Genomic DNA, 21,500 nt, shown 5'->3' with positions numbered 1-21,500 from the left:
ACCCTCGCTATTGTAACGCATATAAATACATACACTAATATTTGCTGGTAGGAAAAATCTATTTGTTCACTTCTGTTATTTATACTTTAATGATTGTGCATTTCAATTTTTTTCTTCCACTTAACTGCAAATTTTAATAAAAACTGGATAAAGAGCACACAAACATGCTGACAGTAATAGGTACTGTACACTGTTATGGGTCAATGATGCTAATATTCGGCACAAATCTATCAGTTTCTTAGGTTATTAGATTATTTTATAATTTCACCTCTCCTGCTGTGCATGAACTATGCTGTTGAATGTTCAGCGTATGAGGTGGCTAGGCTAATCTTGCTTCAATTTTGATAAAATTATTTTCTAATCAGTTGCTATTATGTTGTGAATATACCCCTGTAATGTATACTGCAGTCCTCTTTTGTCTGGCTTTCTCAGATATCTCACCTGTTTGCCAAAAATGACTAATTAAATCCTTGGGAATGTCTGACACCAGCGCATACACACTGTAATAGATGTGCCAGGCATAAAAGCTTGACAGGCGTAGCAACAGTAACTAAGGAGGGCGAGGCTTAGCGAAGGGTTATTCCAAGAATGTTGATATGTTTTTTTTCTTGCTTTACTATTTATTAACAATACACAAAAAACTAAAAGGTTAAGGTAAATTCTTTAATAAATTCTAGTGTTTTTGAGTATTATACTTGTTGTATACTTGTATTATACTTATGTTTTAGGCTAGTATTATTTACGACTTGTTAATTAATGCTTCATAATACAGTAGTATTACCAATAGTGAACAGATAAAATAATACAAAGTGTAGTTTTACTACAGTAAAGTGTAGTGATTTGTAGTATAAAATACCCTATATTGTAAAATAATACAGCACTGGGTAATTTGTTTATATTACACTTGTGTTACCATAGCAACTATAGTATTACCACAACTGATCAATTGAAGTTCTTTACTGTAGTAGGCTACTGTTCAAAACACAGTACATGCCAATATACGTGTTCAGGGGCCCTGTGGCACAGCTTTCCTCAAAATGTAGAGGATGACATGGAAAATGTCCTCCACAATCTCATCAGTAAAGTGGAAGCCAGCAGACACTAGTTTACTTTATTTTAGCTGCCATGATAAAATGAGATTGATAGTGAGATTTATTTGAAGAGTGAATAGTACAGTAGGCTATAATACCTTATTAAGTGTTTCCTTATTTTTATCACAGTTACATTTCCGCTTGCATTAGTTTTTGTTTAAATGCTTTTAAAATAAAATGTATTCTTTACATCCAACATCTATTCCAGAGGTGCCTTATAGTGGTGTAAACCCCTTTACAAGGGGTGTTACCCCTGTGTAAACTCTAGCCACCCCTGTGGCCAACCCGATATGATTTTGCTGTTGACATTATTTATTTAAATCTACTTACATAAATGCAATACAATGCAATATTTCAATAAATAAATAGCAGCCACTAAATTATTGTGGATTGATTGGTGCCACTGACGTAGCTGGCCTCTTCTGGCCCCCCTTAAGCAAATTTTCAGGGGGGCACCACTGGTCTATTCTCTGTCTTTAAGTGTTTGAAACTGAAAATATCTCATCATATAAAACAACCAAAAATGTTATGGTTTATTAGATTAAACATTTAATATATAAGTCTATTTTAGTATTTTGGTTATTGTTATTAAACAGTGCAGCAATATGAATCATATCAAAAAGCATGAAAGGAAGAGGGAACACGACACAAATTGTGAGTTTGCATATAATCTCTGAGAGCGCTCAAGAAAATTTGTGTGTGAGCAGTGCATATTTGAGAGCGAGAGAAAATTTGAGAAGTCGCAATCAGTTTTGTCCACAAACAGAGGAAATCCGTGCACGAGCATCACACAAGGTAGAGAGCAAAGCTCTTCAACGTTATGTGAAGAAAACAACTTTATTGTTTGTATGAAGTAGCCTAACTCATTAACAATATGTGCTACCATTTTACATTGCTGCTAGACAGATTTGCAACTCCATCTCTTTAGCACACACGAGATTCAATTGACAAAATTCCAATTTCACTCAATTTAACTTTGCAGCATATACAGGAGTTGGTCTACTGCTACCACATTGAGGTTATGTAATTTTGGTTAATCACAAGTTGATCACCGAAGACATAACATAGCACAACTAAACTTAATGAATTACACAGCAGTAGACCTGCAATTTCTGTGTGATGTGAGGCAAAATGGAGTCTTTTTTTTGGTGGAACTCGTTCTTGTGCATTATGCTGTGGAGACGAGACGCAGCACTGTTCAGTACTTTTTCAGAAAATTGCATTTGTATTTTTATATATCTAAGCAATGTTCTTTAATAAAAAAAGGTTTGTTTAATTAATACAGATCTTACAACCATACCTAATCTGTATATATTTTATTTTTCTGTTAAAAAGACTCGAAAAGACTCGAAAATCAAACTGCAGGACTTTGGACTTGACTTGAGACTTGTTGCCTTTGACTCGGGACTTGACTCGGGACTTGCCTGTCTTGACTCGGGACTTGACTCGGGACTTGAGGGCAATGAATTGAGACTTACTTGTGACTTGCCAAACAATGACTTGGTCCCACCTCTGGTCCGTTCACTGATGTCCACGAAGAGTGTGTGCTCTCATTAGACGAGAATGTCTTTGTGAGGGTCACACACAATTCATCTTTGAAGACTCTCTCTGTGTGTCTCTGTGTGTGTGTGTGAGGTAATTACTTTGCCGTATAGGAGAATAAGACTTTTATAAGACTCTTGCAGGGGAAGTCATTGTTACCAGAGAGTCCAGAACTAATGAGAGCAGCAGGAACAGAACATGACCTGAGCTGAAGGTTCCCAGGCCACTGTGTCGGACACTCAGGGGTTTTATGAGCTCACACGCACACACACACACACAAACACATACACACACACATATATACGCACACGCACAAGCCCTCACACAAAAACACATGCGCACACACACATTCCCTCACACACACACACACCTTTGGCCTGGTTGGATTTTGGTACTGTTTTTATGTTTTAGAAACATTCATTCATTTAGTTTTCGGCTTAGTTCCTTTATTAAACAGGGGTCGCCACAGCGGAATGAACCGCCAATTGTTCCAGCATATGTTTTACGCAGTGGATGCCCAAATCACCTATATCACATGTGTTTGGATTGTGAGGGAAACCAGAGCACCCGGAGGAAACTCACCCCAACATGGGGAGAACATGCAAACTCCACACAGAAATGCCAACTGGCCCAGCCGAGGCTCAAACCAGCGACCTTCTTGCTGTGAGGCAACAGTGCTACCCACTGAGCCACTGTGTCACCCTAAATCACATCATCTCAAACAAAAGTCCAGATCTGAGTGACAGCCCATCATCCAGATGGTTTTGCATTATTACCTTCCAGAACTGATTGTGTTCCCAAACATAATTCTCGCTGCATGTGGCGTCTGCTGCTCTCCATGAGACACGACGCATTTATTACAGAGAATAAAGAGCTACAACAGCCTGGAGGGACTTTTATTTTTATTACTAATTTATCACATTAGTTTCCCAAGAAGTCACGGTTTTATCCTCTTAAACACATGGAAAGGAAACGGCGCTTTATTCTCAACTGTTTTATGCAGTATTCAACTTTGTGCATAAGTTAAGACTAAGCTATTGTTACCAGAAAGAAAGAAAGAAAGAAAGAAAGAATGAAAGAAAGTAAAATAGTCTCTACATTTGTCATCATCTACAATAGATTGTATAGCTGTAAGGCAGTAAATTTCCTGAAGGTCACTGACCGTTTGCACATGTCTCTCTATAGGACTGAACAGCCATTGTATAGAACTATGTATGAGCATTATTGTGGTGTGTGTGTGTGTGTGTGTGTCCAGCAAACATAAAACTTTTTTACAACATTGTATTTTTTGGTTGTAATAAAGTTTTTAAACACTTTTAAGCATTGTAACCAAAGTAAAACATTACAAAAGCACATGCATTATTATTTTTATGTCCATTTTTTAAGTCAGTCCATAGAGCAGGGGTCACCAATCTCGGTCCGTGAGGGCCGGTGTCCCGGCAGGTTTTAGCTCAAACTTGCCTCAACACACCTGCCTGAATGTTTCAAGTATACCTAGGTTCTTCAGCGGTCTTGCGTCCTCGTGTTCTCGTGCAACGTCATCATCAGCTGCCTAAGTTCAGTTCCAATACTCAAGACCGCAAGAACGGAGGGAGATATATCCAGCTGCAGAACCGCAGAACCACACACGTTCTAGGCACACACAATCTAGGACACACGATTTAGGCTAACCATATATGGTAACTAACTAACTAACTCTTTAGCATTATCGCTACCTATTGAATTTCACAAGTATGGTTTCCCATTTCAGTCATTATTCTTATTATTCCGTAACGGTCATTTTAACATCTCTGCAGTTTCTGAACTCAAATTATGTAAATAAAAATAATTGGTTAAAGACATTTATCACTTTATTCATGTGTCCACATAAACAAAGAAAACATAAAAGACTGTTTAATTGTAGGATTAAGTGCAATAAACTAATTCAGAATCTTAATCTTATCATACTTGGTTAAAATCACTTTGTTTTAAAATATAAAAAGCATATAAAAATAAATTAGCCTACTATAGTTAATCATTTAAACTGTATATCCATATATATATATATATATATATATATATATATATATATATATATATATATATATATATATATATATATATATATAGTTAGAAACTGATTATCTTAACTGATTATAATTATAAGTTTATATATAAACTACTATCTTTTACTGTCACAGCTGTTAGTTTTATATATATATATATATATATATATATATATATATATATATATATATATATATATATATATATATATATATATATACTTAATATTTTTTTATTAATTATTAATAGTTAATTTGTTCCTATTGCTACATTTTGGTTTAAAAACAATTTATTGCTTACTATAAATTACAACAGTATTAAATGTGGGAAATCATTAATTAAAAGGTTATTAAAAAGTTAAGCAAATAAACAATATCAAAGCGCTTGAGTAAAATATTAACATAGTGTCATACATTTATTACATGTAAAAAGATTTTTATTATCCAAAATGTATTACTGTGATATTAACTTGCTATTTCTTTCATTATAAATGAGTCCATTATACAAATTAAACTTGTCCAATTTAGATCGTTCAGCAAGGCCAGCAAACGAGTATCTGCCGTATTATTGTCAGATAATGACTGATCAGCTAATGACTAATTAAAAACTGTTCAGTCTATTATATTGAATGGCGATCGGAAACAACGCTCCCCATTCACCCGTCTCGATCGCAATATTTGTGAAATAAAGTAAACACTATTGTTTATTGTGTACAATATTTATTAACCATATATATCAAAATATATCGATGACGATGTTCAAAAAGACGTTAATAACATTAACATCAGTCGTAACCATATGGTTAGCCTAATTCGTGTGTCCTAGATTGTGTGTGCCTAGAACGTGTGTGGTTCTGCGGGCCTGCAGCTGGATATTATTGGAGATGGAGAACGCGTGAAACTTCCCGGATGTGATCTTGATAGAGGACGCACCGATGCAGACTTGAGCACCGAACACGTGCTCTTAAAGTCCCAGAAGTCATTGCGACTGGAGGTGGGAAGCGCAGCATTTCATTTAGATTTATTATTAAAGTTCAGAGATATCATTTATTTACCTCAGGAGTTTCCCTAAATGAAACTGTGATAGTAAACAAAACCATGAGCATCTTAATAAAGGAATAAACACTTTAAGGGTGTTTGTTTGCTGAAATTCGTATTAAAATCTGTATTATGCAGTTTTTATGCAGAGTATATATTTTGAAAAGGGGAAAAACAATAAATTGTTGTATGAATGCTGCACTGTTTAAATAATTTACCATTTAAAACACGTGAAGGTCATGTGACCATCAGGAAGAACGCAGCATCTCATTTCTCAAAGGACGCGTTCTCTGCCCTCGCAGTCTCCTGAGTTCGTTCTTCCGAGGACACCTGGCAAGACCGGTCTCCACAAGAACGCAAGTCCATTCTCTGCGTTCTTGGAATTGAGAAACAGCCCTAGTACGACCTTGATTAGCTTGTTCAGGTGGATTTGATTAGGGTTGGAGCTAAAATCTGCAGGACACCGGCCCTCCAGGAACAAGTTTGGAGACCACTGCCATAGAGCATTTTTATGCTATATCCCGATATGTGCATAACAAAAGCGGAAACTTTGAACACTGAATTTAACAGACTCTATGTTTTTAGGATCTTAATAACTGGTTTAAAACAGCAGCAAAGTCAGAAATTTTCAAATGTTTTAATCTTGGTGGAATCAAATCTGATCTTGAAATCTTGAAAAAATCCTTATAGAGTGATATTACATCCTGATTTGCTAAAATAGCTGCAGTTCTTCCACAATAATGATGATGCCGTGTTTTTCCAACATCATTTTATGTTATAATTTGATCCTGGAGCACAAAACTTATGTTATAGACAAAACACATTGATGGGTCAAAATTATAGATCTTTCTTTTATGGCAAGTATTCTTTTATGGAGTATTAAATAAAAAATCACATTCCCTGAAGATATTTAGTATTTTCAAAGCCATCCACAATCTGGCCCCTCCATATTTGTCTGCCCTCATCCACTTTTTCTGTTCCTTCTCGCACCCTGCGATTTTCTTCCTCCCTCCACTTGTCTGTTTCCTCTGATCGTCTATCGTCTGTGGGCAATAGAGCATTCAGTTGCTCTGCTCCCTGGCTTTGAAACTCACTACTACCTGCCATCAGGAACATTGACTCCCTCATATTATTTAAATCAAGACTCAAAACCCACTTATTTAAGATGGCTTTCAATACTTAACTAATTTTATATGCACTATTGTTGTGTATATTTTTATTATTTCTCTTCTTGTTTTATTGCTCTTGTTTTATTGTACGGTGTCCTTGAGTTGCCAGGCAGGTGCCTTTGAATAAAATGTATTATTATTATTATTATTATTATTATTATTATTGTTGTTGTTGTTGTTGTTATTATTATTATTGTTATTATTATTATTGTTATTATTATTATTATTATTATTACTATTATTGTTGTTGTTGTTATTATTATTATTGTTGTTATTATTATTATTATTGTTGTTATTATTATTATTATAATTGTTGTTGTTGTTGTTGTTATTATTATTATTATTGTTATTATTATTATTATTATTATTACTATTATTGTTATTATTATTATTATTATTATTATTATTATTGTTATTATTATTATTATTATTGTTGTTGTTGTTGTTGTTGTTGTTGTTGTTGTTGTTGTTGTTGTTGTTATTATTATTATTATTATTATTGTTATTATTATTATTATTATTATTATTATTATTATTTTACACAGCAGATGCCCTTCCAGCTGCAACCCACTATTGGGAAATCCCCATACACACTCATTAACACACATATACTACGGACAATTTAGCTTACCCAATTCACCTATAGTGCATGTGTTTGGAGTGTGGGGGAAACCGGAGCACCCAGAGAAACCCACACCAACACAAGGAGAACATGCAAACTCCACACAGAAATGCCAACTGTCCAAGCCGGGGCTCGAACCAGCCACCTGGAGCGCTACGCACTCTTTTGTTTAAATGCACCAGAAAAAATAGACATTTTCCAAAAGTAGTTGTAGTCATTTGTGGCTGAGCACTGTACGTCCAGTATAAGCTGCTGTTGCAGTGCAAAAATGATAGAAATACACAGAGAAACTAATGATGCAGTGTAATGTCACCTGTGTGTAGGAATGGCAGCTCTGGACAGTCGAGCTTCAGGGAAGATGGGAGTGAGAGCTGTGGTTTACTACACCACCACCACCATCATCGCCGTCTTCATCGGCATCGTCATGGTGCTCATCATCCACCCAGGAAAAGGCTCCAAAGACGAATTCACCAAACACGAGAAAATCGAACAAGTCAGTCCAGCAGACGCCTTCCTCGATCTCATCAGGTATGATTTAACTCATGATTTAAATGAAAACAGAATGGGATCAGTGCCCAGAAAATAAACGTTTTGAAATTTAGCCAGAAATTGGAAGAAAATCTCATTTATTTTTTAAGTCAAGACATGATGAGATTGTTTATACAAGATGCCGCATTGGACACACGAGACCAGGGCCGGAGCAAGCTGAACTGCCGCTTTAGGCAAAGGACGGTCACCCCCTGAGGGTAGTGTCGGGGACGCCGCTCTCTATTCTGCCGCCCTAGACGCGGATATAACTGAGGGCGCGGGTGGTGAGGATAGTGTTGGGGACGCCGCTCTTTCTATTCTGCCGCCCTAGACACAGATATAACTGAGGGCACGGGTGGTGATGATAGTGTCTGGGACGCCGCTCTCTCTATTCTGCCGCCCTAGACGCGGATATAACTGAGGGCGCGGGTGGTGAGGGTAGTGTCAGGGACGCCGCCCTCTCTATTCTGCCGCCCTAGACGCGGATATAACTGAGGGCACGGGTGGTGAGGGTAGTGTCGGGGACGCCGCCCACTCTTTTCTGCCACCCTAGACGCGGATATAACTGAGGGCGCGGGTGGCGAGGGTAGTGTCAGGGACGCCGCTCTCTCTATTCTGCCGCCCCAGACGCGGATATAACTGAGGGTGAGGGTGGTGAGGGTAGTATCGGGGATGCCGCTCTCTCTATTCTGCCGTCCTAGACGCGGATATAACTGAGGGCGCGGGTGGCGAGGGTAGTGTCAGGGACGCCGCCCTCTGTACTCTGCTGCCCTAGACGCCGATAAAACTGAGGACACAGGTGGCAAGTTTAGTGTCAGGGACGCCGCTCTCTCTATTCTGCCACCCTAGACGCGGATATAACTAAGGGGGTGGGTGGTGAGGGTAGTATCGGGGATGCCGCCCTCTCTTTTCTGCCACCCTAGACGCGGATATAACTGAGGGCGCGGGTGGTGAGGGTAGTGTCAGGGACGCCGCTCTCTCTATTCTGCCGCCCCAGACGCGGATATAACTGAGGGTGTGGGTGGTGAGGGTAGTATCGGGGATGCCGCTCTCTCTATTCTGCCGTCCTAGACGCGGATATAACTGAGGGCGCGGGTGGCGAGGGTAGTGTCAGGGACGCCGCCCTCTGTATTCTGCTGCCCTAGACGCCGATAAAACTGAGGACACAGGTGGCAAGTTTAGTGTCAGGGACGCCGCTCTCTCTATTCTGCCACCCTAGACGCGGATATAACTGAGGGTGTGGGTGGTGAGGGTAGTATCGGGGATGCCGCCCTCTCTTTTCTGCCACCCTAGACGCGGATATAACTGAGGGAGCGGGTGGCGAGGGTAGTGTCAGGGATGCCGCTCTCTCTATTCTGCCGCCCCAGACGCGGATATAACTGAGGGTGTGGGTGGTGAGGGTAGTATCGGGGACGCCGCTCTCTCTATTCTGCCGTCCTAGACGCGGATATAACTGAGGGCGCGGGTGGCGAGGGTAGTGTCGGGTACGCCGCTCTTTCTATTCTGCCGCCCTAGACGCAGATATAACTGAGTGCGCGGGTGGTGAGGGTAGTGTCGGGGACGCTGCCCTCGCTATTCTGCCACCCAAGACGCGGATATAACTGAGGGCACGGGTGGTGAGGGTAGTGTCGGGGATGCTGCTCTCTCTATTCTGCCGCCCTAGACGCGGATATAACTGAGGGTGCAGGTGGTGAGGGTAGTGTCGGGGACGCCGCTCTTTCTATTCTGCCACCCTAGACGCAGATATAATTGAGTGCGTGGGTGGTGAGGGTAGTGTCGGGGAAGCCGCCCTCGCTATTCTGCTGCCCAAGACGCGGATATAACTGAGGGCACTGGTGGCGAGGGTAGTGTCGGGTACGCCGCTCTTTCTATTCTGCCGCCCTAGATGCAGATATAAATGAGTGCGCAGGTGGTGAGGGTAGTGTCGGGGACGCCGCCCTCGCTATTCTGCCACCCAAGACGCGGATATAACTGAGGGCACTGGTGGTGAGGGTAGTGTCGGGGACGCCGCTCTCTCTATTCTGCCGCCCTAGACGCGGATATAACTGAGGGTGCAGGTGGTGAGGGTAGTGTCGGGGACGCCGCTCTTTCTATTCTGCCACCCAAGATGCGGATATAACTGAGGTCGCGGGTGGCGAGGGTAGTTTCGGGGACGCCGCCCTCTGTATTGTGCTGCCCTAGACGTCGATAAAACTGAGGGCGCGGGTGGCAAGTTTAGTGTCAGGGACGCCGCTCTCTCTATTCTGCCACCCTAGATGTGGATATAACTGAGGGTTGCGGGTGGTGAGGGTAGTGTCGGGGATGCTGCTCTCTCTATTCTGCCACCCTAGACACGGATATAACTAAGGGTACGGGTGGTGAGGGTAGTGTCGGGGACGCCGCCCTCTCTATTCTGCCGCCCTAGACGTGGATATAATTGAGTGCGCGGGTGGTGAGGGTAGTGTTGCGGACTCCGCTCTCTCTATTCTGCCGTCCTAGACGCGGATATAACTGAGGGCGCAGGTGGTGAGGATAGTGTCGGGGACGTCGCCCTCTCTATTGGCATGGATGCGCCGGCCCTGCACCCGACTCACGCATGAACATTCACTCAAAGAAGAAGAACCCCCAAAATTTCTTTAATGCAACAGAAACCAAACTGTTAAACCTATTGTTGTGGAATGTCATTTCCTTTTTCATTTCCTATTTATCCTCTCTTTTTTCTTTTTGTTTTAAATTGAAAACAGATGCAACAATGATTGGGATGTGTTATATTGTCATCACATTTTTGCTACATCTCAATAAAAAGAATTATAAAAAAAGAGCCTGACATATCAAAAAAAAGTCTTAATTAAATTAAATAATTTTTAAAAGTAAATACATTTTAAAGAGGTGGTCCACTCGATATCATATTTTAAACTTTAGTTGATGTGTAGTGTAGATGTGTGAACATAAACAACATCTCTGCATGTAAGACGATTAAAGTTCAATGCAAAGGGAGACCTTGGCTTTTACAGAGTTAGCGTTAGAGTTAGTTAACGAAGTTTGGGGACTATAAAAAAATACATCCGGGTTAATGACATCACAAGAGTTTCTGGTTACGTGCATTCACTTTGCGCATACACTTTTTCAATTCAATTCAGCTTTATTTGTATAGCGCTTTTACAATGTAGATTGTGTCAAAGCAGCTTCACATAAATGGTCATAGTAACTGGAACAGTGTGGTTCAGGTTTTAGTGTTTAAGTTCAGTTCAGTTCAGTTTAGCTCAGTTCAGTGTGATTTAATCATTACTGAGAGTTCAAACACTGAAGAGCAAATTCATCGATGCGTAGCTCTACCAATCCTGAACCATGCGAGGCAGTGGCGACAGCGGAGAGGGAAAAAAAACTTCACCTGATGGGAGACTCATACACTCTGCGCAGTGAAGAGGTGTGGCCAGAGGCGCTGTAATGTTACAGCAGAGAAAGCTAAAATGGTGTCCAAATGCTGCTATTTCCACAGAGGTCATTCTGTTTCTGTATTTTGGCTTCCAAATGAAACGACACAAAGACAGAAATTATTACAATTTAAATTGAATTATGTTTCAGAAGATTATAAATATATATAGCTCTAGCATTTGACAAAGGATAACTTCCAGAATGCCTCTAAGTTCATTGCAGGATTTGGCTAAAAAACCGAATAAGTTTTGGATTGTAAGCCACAACCTGTATTTATATTTGTAATAATTGATCAATTACATGCACAGTTTCTAGCATTAACACTTAGGCCCAATCCCAATTCTATTTTTGTACCCCTTCCCCTTGGCCCTTACAACCGAGGGTTAAGGGGAAGGGCTTCAAAATTTACACCTAAGAATTGGGACAGCACTACAGCACCTGCACACGTCATCATATGTCCTCGTGATCTGATGCTTCATATGAGATCAGACGATAGCGACTGCTGTAGTTATTCCAGTTGTGTTTTTTATTGGTATTTATCTTCAGGAAATCACTGAAGGCATATAGTATGCTATCATAATGATCTAATGTGGCAATAAGATTGTATCTGTACTGTGTATTTACACAGTGGCCATACTCATCAATGTAAACACACAAAAACAGCATTAACATTACAGCAAACACTGTTTTTTTGGTGTTTTTTTTTTTTTAAGCATGACGGTAAAACACGAACGCGGTTATGAATATGTTAAAACACATGTTTGCTGGCATAAAAATTAGTAATAATGACAAAAAATACAAATTTGTCGATTTCCTTACTTCCGGGCTCAGCAATACTGCCTTTGTGGCAGGTGTATTCTGGTAATTTTTTTTACCCCTTGGTTTCAAGTGTGGTCCTGAAAAATCTTCGTTCAAAGGCCTATTCCCCCCTTCCCTTTAGCCCTACGCCTTCAAGCTAGAGAATTGGGACACCCCTACCCCTTGGCTTGCGCGCGCGCAAGCCAAGGGGTATAGGTAAGGGGAAGGGCTAAGGGGTAGAATTGGGATTGGGCCCATGTTGTAGCGAGGATGTAAACAAGAATGTAAACAATTGTTTAGCCCTGTTAATAATTTAGCTACAAATTTATATTTATCAGTCAAACCCACAATCTTCACCAGCGCGTGCGTGTCTCTTTATGCGAACTCTTTCCCTGCTTTCTACAGCTCAAATAACGTAGCCTCGCGGACGTTTCTGCGGACCGCGATTTACGTCCCGGGAGGTACGTATTCGTGCGTTTTTTGTTTTCGTAGATCCGCGGCGTTCGCGCCCGCGCCGTTCTCGCGCGAAAAGCCGCCGGATCGAAAAAAAAAAACCAAAAGCCCTCGTCTTCGATTTCGACCACGTTTTCGGATCCCGCTGCGTTCTCGCTCTTATTTTTCGGATTCCGTTTTTTCGTCTTACCTGATTTCCGGAACCGCTGTTCCCCGGACTTGATCCCGGTCATCGTCCACCGCGGCCGGCTCCGGCTCCTCCTCCGGGGCCTCCGCTCCGCCGACGCAACGCTGTGAGCTAAGCGGACAAACTGATTGCATCGGGATAGCCCTCCACTCGGAGGCGAGCCGTCGGCCGGCGAGCGCGAAGAGGAGGGGCGGAGCAGCGCCACACCACCCCGCAGCGTTCGCTCGAAAAAAACCAAACGCGGCCTTTACGTACCTTCGGCCACGTAAATCGCGGTCTCCAGAAACATCCGCGGGGCTACGTTTCCAGAATGAGCTTGGGTTGTCTATACAGCTTAAAGTGACATTTAAAGGCTTAACTAGGTTAATTAGGTTAACAAGGCAGGGTAGGGTAATTAGGCAAGTAATTGTATAACGATGGTTTGTTCTTTTGACCATCAGGAAAAAATAGCTTAAAGGGGTAATAATTATGACCTTAAAATGGCTTTTAAAAAATTAAAACTGCTTTTATTATAGCTGAAGTAAAACAAATAACACTTTTTTTCCAAAAGAAAAAATATAATCAGACATACTGTGAAAATTCCCTTGCTCTGTTAAACATCATTTGGGAAATATTTAAAAAAAAAAAAACATTAAAAGGGGGTCTAATAATTCTGAGTTCAAATGTACGTGAAAGACACTTGTCAGAGGTTATTTTAAAAAGCAGGCATGAGGTTCAACTGTGTGCTTTTTACTTTCTGTCAGATTCAAGGGCAAACTGGTGCGGCTAACAGCTTCTCTGACTGACTGTTTAAACTGACTGTACACAGCTTAAAAAGTGTGTGCTTGAAGACAAGTGACGCTTCCTGGTGACATGGACCCAATCCGCGAATCACAGCACATTATGTTAGCTCACCAATCAGAGCCTCTTGAGAGCAGGCCTTTTAGAGGAACTAGGAAATATGACAGCGTTTTCATGTTAGCTGAGTAACGGTATATATTCAAAGTGAGATAAATGAAAAAATAACATAATTTTCTACAAGTGAAGCATGAGCACACATTGCATCAATAACACAACCAAGCCTTAAAAATACACTGCGGACCACCACTTTAAACTAATTTTTTGCATAAATTATCCTTTTAAGTTAATGCAATACAATGATGATTGAAAGATGAGCAAACAAATCATCCTCAAATACCTGACGGATCATACTTGACATTTACATTTTAAAATAATTTTCTTCAAATGCTGCATGGATAATCAAGTAAACTAAAGTATCTTCAATCAAGTAAGTGTTCATCAGACAATATACAGTATTCTTTTTCATGTTTACTTTGCGAAAACAGTACTAAATGAATCATTTATCTTGTTTAATTGAACCTAATATTGTTTTTTGCTATGTTTTTAACAGAAACATGTTTCCACCAAATCTGGTGCAAGCTTGTACACAACAGGTAATGTTTTTCATATACAAGAATGAATATCATCATGACACAACACAGACACAAATCACTTACACACAACATTAAAAAAACACAGTACAGCATGCTTCATGAAAACTTCATAAATAGAATATTTATTCATTCACTTTCCTTTAGTCCCTTATTCATCAGGGGTCGCCACAGCGGAATGAGCATGTTTTTTGCAGCGGATGCCTATACAGCCATAACCATACACTCTCACATTTACAGACACACTCAAACACTATGGCCAATTTAGTTCATCCAATTCTTCTACCTGTAGGAAACACACGCCAACATGGGGAGAACACGCAAACTCCTCACAGAAATGTCAAATGACCCAGTCGAGCCTCAAACCAGCTACCTTGTTGCTGTGAGGCGAAATATAACTGAGAGAATACAGTCATTTTTCAAAATAAAAGATCGCTTAGACTGAGATAATAAATAAACACAAATAATTAATGAGTTCTTGTATTGGATTGGCCACTGTATTACACTACAAAAACCTGGTAATAAAATGCCAGGACATTTTCTGTTATTTTACAGACTTATTTCTCTAAATATTATTTCGTATACATTACTTCAAACTATAAATTGTCCAAATCAGGCTCATTGACTAAACGATTGACTGGGCTGCCGGCCAATCGACCGACCTAGCCACCCTCCTCCTCTTCCTTCTTCCCTAAACCCAAGTAACGATGTACAAAATCGTCCAGAAAAAGAAAAGCCCTAGTCCGATTTTTACAGCGTTTTCGGATTTCACCGCATTCTTGCCCCGTTACAAACTTGTTTGCTTTTATTTTTTGGATTCTGTTTTTTATCTTACCTGATTTCTGGAACCGCTCTTCCCCGGACTCGAACTCGGCCGGCTCCTCTTCCTCCTGGCCTCCGCTTGAGAGGGGTATGGATGCAGACCTGGTGCAGTACAATCTGAGCTGCATCCAATGCTTTTTATTACGCTTAACTAACCCCACCCCTAACCCTACCTGTCACAGTGACGTCACTCTCTCCATTGAGTGCATCATGTCTGACATTGCATTGCTGAGTGATGCAATCTCAGCTTGCATCATAAAGGCTGCATCCAGATACTATTGCACCGCTCCGCTGACGTAACACGACGAGCTAACCGGACAAACTGGTTGCGGCAGGAAAGCCCTCCACATGGAGGAGGTGAGCCGTCAGCTGGCGAGGTGAAGAGGAGCGGCGTCACACCGCCACATAGCGTTCGCTTGAAAAAACACCAGTTACCGACCGCTCCCATGCTTTATCTGGAAATGTATTCCCGCGCTGCAAGAAATCTGGTCGGGTCCTGCGGACCTCTATATGGATGTTTTCCAGAGAAACTGCTGGAAGGGCATCCGCTGCGTAAAACATGTGCTGGAATAGTTGGCGGTTCATTCCACTGTAGTGACCCCAGATTAATAAAGGGACTAAGCCGGGAATAAAATGAATGAATGAATGAATGAATGAACAAAAGCGAGTAAGTGTTTATCTTCTTTCTCCAGTTTAAGACGCAATATGGCAAGCGAGTGGTCACAGTCAAAGTCCTGGTGAACGACACAGTGTTCAGTCTGAATAACGGCACGCAGGAGCTTAAACGGGAGGAGGTGATCCCGGTGCTGGGGACTGTAAACGGGATAAATGCTCTGGGACTGGTGGTTTTCTCCATGTGTTTTGGCCTGATCATCGGGAACATGAAGGAACAGGGCCAGCCACTGAGGGATTTCTTTGACTGTCTGAACGAGGCCATCATGAGGCTGGTGGCCATTATCATGTGGTGAGTGATTTAGGGTGGGAAAGTTCTCAGTTAACAAACAGACACTTTTGAATTTTTGATTCTCATATATGGTGTTGTTTATACTGGTTACACTGGTTATGAAACCATGACACACATTGTTATGTCCTGACAAACGCTCTGTAATTAAAATTTTTATGCGGAGTTGCAGAAGATGCAATTATTATAATACATTTAAATGACTTTTTAGAGGATTCCCAATTGCTGTTTTTTCAACAAATTTCTAAACATAATAGTTTTAATAATTAATTTCTAATAACTGATTTATTTTATCTTTGCCGTGATGACAGTAGATAACATTTTACTTGATATTTTTCAAAATACTATAGAATTCAGCTTACTTCCTGCTTTGCTACTGTTCGGACGTCTTTGCCCACTGCTCCGCTCTTCGCACTCTTGCTTTTATATCTTATACCCTAATTTTAACTTGAGCCTATCAGCACAGTGCTCAAACAACACGGCTTGAAGATCAGCATCGATTCTACAAACTTTCTGGAATATAGCTTTACTAACAAGAAAGGAATTACCGTCTAAACAATCCTCCCGCTACCAGCTATCAGCTGCTTACATTCCGGAGACGGGAAGACACGGCTGTGAAAATGCCTCTGGATCGGATTAATTCAGATTCTCACTGCTGTACAAACTGCCACAAACTTCTACAAAAGATTGCAGTTCTTGAAACGAAGTTGCTTGCGATCCGACCAGAACTTCAGCTTCATTGTGGATTCTCTCAGCACACAGCCGGTGAGTCCCATAAATCTGTTCCTGCTACTGTTTTGAGCACAGAAAAACAGAAAAGAACTGTTGAAAATGAGCATTGGCATAAACAAGGTGCGAGACCAAAGGGTACTCGTGGGGTCAGATCATACGCTGCCGCATTAGCGTCTTCTACCCCAAATACAGCTCGGACTCAAATACAGCTTCAGAACAGATATGAAGTTTTGAGTAATATGGGTGAAAAATCCCCAAATGTAGTCAGACAGAGATTGCATGATTCAGCAACTAATTCTGCATGGAACAGAGGCTCAAGGCCGACTAGACAGCGGCATTCTGCTCCGATCGCACCTGAGATAAGAACACTAGTCGTAGGAGATTCAATAATCAAGAATTTCAGGAGCAGATCTACAATGACATACTGCTTTCCTCATGCAACAGTTTCTGATGTAAACAAAGAGCTTGAGGAAATTCTGAAAAAGCACAAGACGGCAAAACGGATTATCATCCATGTGGGGAAGAATGATATTCGGAAAGAACAGTCAGAACTGCTCAAGAAAGATTTCTGTGAGCTCTTGGAAACAGCTGAAAGATTGAAGGTTCAGGCGTTCATAAGTGGACCACTCCCTGCAAGAGGGACAAATATGTTTTCACGGCTTCTTGGTCTAAATGTATGGCTACAGAAAACATGTAACAAGAAAGGACTGAATTTCATCGACAACTTCAATCTCTTCTGGAACCAAAGACAGCTGTTTACATCAGACGGCCTTCATCCAAACAAACTTGGTGCAAAGGTGCTAAAGGACAATATTTTTTTCTCCCTCAATCATCCATCAGCTGTGTATGCCACTGAACTGAACTGCAAACACACACCTAGCAAATGTCCGGATGACCACAGGACTTCAAATCAGCTCCTGAGTGGACTTGTGGCTGACGAATCACCCAAGGACAGTGATAATGCCACGCAGCCAAAACACCCAATGTTGATAGAGACACTATCAGTTGCCCTCTGCTCAACACAGGCAGACTGTGACTCATCAGAACAGCATCAAGTCTCGTCACTCAAAAATGATCCTCAGGAAAACATATTTCTGCAGACAGAATCTCCAGATGCACAGCCTCTGTCACCGGACACGTTCTCATTGTCACAATGTTCACCACTCTTGGGTTTTTCAAAAAAGATGGAGGAACTGGTGTGTGCTGGAACTAAACTTTCACACTCCATTGCCGCAAGCCCCCAGTTACCAACCAAAAAGCGGCCTGCTCCACAACCACCTATGAGCCCACCTGGAAGAGCCCTCCGATCACACCGCCAGGGCCCAAACAACAACGCCCCATCTTCAGCTGGTGAACACAAGAGCTGTCACTGATGTGTGTCGGGGGCCTGCTTAGATAACAGTGTCTTTATCAAATGTTTTCAGAACAAGCAGGAACCCAGTGTGTCTGTAGCTTTCTCTAAGCAGATATGTGTTGTGTTAAGTGACAGAAAACCAAAGACTTCATCAGGCCGTTTAGCAAATCATTCAAATCTGGTGTCTATTAAATGTAGATCTGAGACTACTATAGAAAAAACAGCTAAAACTGTTAAGTTAGCGCTTTTAAACATCAGATCACTCAACAATAAGTCTCTTTTAGTCAATGATTTTATCAACACAAATAGCCTTGATTTTATGCTTTTAACTGAAACTTGGCTAGATGACAGTTGTAGCGCAGCAGTTCTGAATGAAGCAGCTCCTTTAAACTTTGACTTTTTGAGTGTTTGCAGAGTTAATAGGAGAGGTGGAGGCATCGCTGCCCTGTTTAAAGATGTGTATGAATGTAAACAAGTGTCATTTGGTGACTATCTGTCTTTTGAATATCTGAGTATAGCACTAAAAGGGTCTCCACGCATCTTACTGATCATTATCTACAGACCTCCAAAATATTCTCCAGCTTTTATTGAGGATTTTACAGAGCTGTTATCAATAGTAACCTCTGAATTTGATTATTTTAGTATTGCTGGGGATTTTAATATTCACATTGATAATCCAGAAATCAATGCTGTAAAAGAACTGATGACTGTTTTTAACACTTTTGATCTGACTCAGCATGTTCAAGGACCCACACACAATCGTGGACACACTCTTGATCTACTTATAACTAAGGGTTTACACATTTCATCGACTGTTGTTAAGGATGTGGCACTATCTGATCATTTCTGTATCTTTTTTGATATATTGATCACTCCAGCTATTAAAGACAGATCTGTCTCTGTCAGAAAGAGATGCATAAATGAGAACACCAGTGAGCAGTTTATGAAAGCCATATCGCAAGCACCAAGTATATCTGCAGATTCTGTTGATTCTCTCCTTGATTTGTTCAATTCTAAAATTGAGAATGTCATAAATGACATCGCTCCTGTTAAAGTCAAGAAGATGACTGGCAGGCAAAAGGGATCTTGGACAAGGTCACCGAAAGTACAAATGATGAAAAGACAGTGCAGAAAAGCTGAGCGTATGTGGAGAAAGACGAAACTAGTAGTCCATTATAACATCTATAAAGACAGTCTTCATGCCTTTAATATGGAACTAAACACTGCTAGACAGACTTTCTTTTCAAGCCTTATAAACAGCAACTTAAATAATGCTCGTACACTCTTTGCAACGATAGAGAGACTCACAAACCCCCCCAGTCAGATTCCAAGTGAGCTCCTCTCTGAAAGCAAATGTAATGAGTTTGCTCATTTCTTCACTGATAAGATCAATAATATCAGAAAGGCAATAAGCTCATCCAATCAGTCAAGTTGTGTCGATATCAAACAAGCTCAACCACAACTTAAGAAATCAGACATTATGTCTGATTTCATGGCAATTAACGGTGAAATCTTAGAAGAGACTGTGCAAGTTATGAAAACATCAACCTGCAGTCTTGACACGCTCCCCACATCATTCTTCAAAACGGTGTTTACCTGTTTAGAAATGGATCTTCTAAAAGTGGTAAATGCTTCACTTCTATCAGGGATTTTTCCAACCTCACTTAAAACTGCAGTTGTTAAACCCCTCTTGAAGAAGAGCAACCTGGATAACACCCTATTGAGCAATTACAGGCCAATCTCAAATCTCCCTTTCATTGGCAAAATCATTGAAAAAGTTGTTTTTAACCAGGTTAACAAGTTCTTAAACTTTAGGGGGTGTTTAGACAATTTTCAATCGGGGTTCAGAGCACATCACAGTACAGAGAGCGCTCTTATAAAGATAATCAATGATATACGCCTAAATACAGATTCAGGTAAAATAACAGTGCTGGTATTGTTGGATCTCAGTGCTGCATTTGACACTGTCGATCACAGCATACTTTTGGATAGGCTGGAAAACTGGGTTGGGCTGTCTGGCACGGTCCTCAAATGGTTTAGATCTTACCTAGAAGGTAGAGGTTACCATGTCAGTATAGGTGACCATAGGTCGAGGTGGACACCCATGACGTGTGGAGTCCCACAAGGCTCGATTCTGGCACCTCTCCTGTTCAACCTTTACATGCTCCCTCTAAGCCAAATAATGAGAAAGAACCAAATCTCCTACCACAGCTATGCTGATGACACTCAGATCTACCTAGCCTTACAGCCTAATGACTACAGCCCCATTGACACCCTCTGCCAATGCATTGATGAAATGAGCAATTGGATGTGCCAAAACTTTCTTCAGTTAAACAAAGAGAAAACTGAAATGATTGTGTTTGGAAACAAAGATGAGGTTCTCAAGGTGAATGCGTACCTTGGCACTAAAGGTCAAACGACAAAAAATAAGGTCAAGAATCTTGGTGTGACTCTGGAGTCAGATCTGAGTTTCAACAGTCATGTCAAAGCAGTCAGTAAATCAGCATACTATCATCTCAAAAACATAGCAAGAATCAGATGCTTTGTTTCTAGTGAAGATTTAGAAAAACTTGTTCATGCTTTTATCAGCAGCAGGGTGGATTACTGTAATGGACTCCTCACTGGTCTTCCTAAAAAGACAGTCAGACAGTTGCAGCTCATCCAGAACGCTGCAGCCAGAATTCTAACCAGAACCAGAAAATCAGAGCACATCACACCTGTCCTCAGGTCTTTACACTGGCTGCCAGTTACATTCAGAATAGATTTTAAAGTATTATTACTGGTCTATAAATCACTAAATGGCCTAGGACCTAAATACATTACAGATATGCTCACTGAATACAAACCTAACAGATCACTCAGATCTTTAGGATCATATAAACTAGAAGTTCCAAGAGTTCAGTCAAAGCAGGGTGAATCGGCTTTTAGCCACTATGCCCCTCGCTGCTGGAATCAGCTTCCAGAAATGATCAGATGTGCTCCAACATTAGGCACATTCAAATCAAGACTGAAAACACATCTGTTTAGCTGTGCCTTTACTGAATGAGCACTGTGCTGCGTCCGACAGATTGCACTATCATGTTTTTCTCTTCTTCTTCATTCTTTCATATCACATTTTACCTGTTTTTATGTTTTGTTTTGTTTTTATGCATTTTTATTATTTGTTTTTACTTTTATTTTACTTGTTTCTTTTATTCTTGTTTATGTAAAGCACTTTGAATTGCCATTGTGTATGAAATGTGCTATATAAATAAACTTGCCTTGCCTTGCCTTGCCTAAAGTGAAGAAATGTTTCCTAGACACAGAATTTAATG

General features: G+C 40.7%; 1 protein-coding gene and 2 long non-coding RNA genes across 4 annotated transcripts in view; 2 read left to right on the top strand and 1 right to left on the bottom strand.

The window, feature by feature from the left end:
- Positions 1-21,500, top strand: part of slc1a3a (solute carrier family 1 member 3a) — a 64,481-nt gene that overhangs the window by 24,468 nt on the left and 18,513 nt on the right. For both annotated transcript variants that reach the window (XM_087251275.1, NM_212640.1), the window contains 3 exon segments: positions 7,831-8,035; positions 14,278-14,320; positions 15,832-16,103. In XM_087251275.1, coding sequence (XP_087107401.1) covers positions 7,831-8,035; positions 14,278-14,320; positions 15,832-16,103 — 520 coding nt within the window.
- On the top strand, positions 8,258-10,846 carry LOC147843838 (uncharacterized). Its single transcript, XR_015490937.1, has 3 exons — positions 8,258-8,550; positions 9,218-9,882; positions 10,180-10,846. It is a non-coding gene; the product is annotated as an uncharacterized LOC147843838 (long non-coding RNA).
- Positions 9,324-13,883, bottom strand: LOC147843837 (uncharacterized). Its single transcript, XR_015490911.1, has 4 exons — positions 13,189-13,883; positions 11,424-12,652; positions 10,156-11,135; positions 9,324-9,858 (listed from the first exon to the last, which is right to left on the bottom strand). It is a non-coding gene; the product is annotated as an uncharacterized LOC147843837 (long non-coding RNA).

Source organism: Danio rerio, chromosome 5 (genome assembly GCF_052040795.2).
Source record: "Danio rerio strain M-AB ecotype USA chromosome 5, GRCz13ab, whole genome shotgun sequence".
In the NCBI taxonomy this organism is placed as follows: Eukaryota; Metazoa; Chordata; class Actinopteri; order Cypriniformes; family Danionidae; genus Danio; species Danio rerio.
The sequence above is the reverse complement of the archived record's forward strand: the minus strand, read 5'-3'. Positions and strand labels throughout refer to the sequence as shown.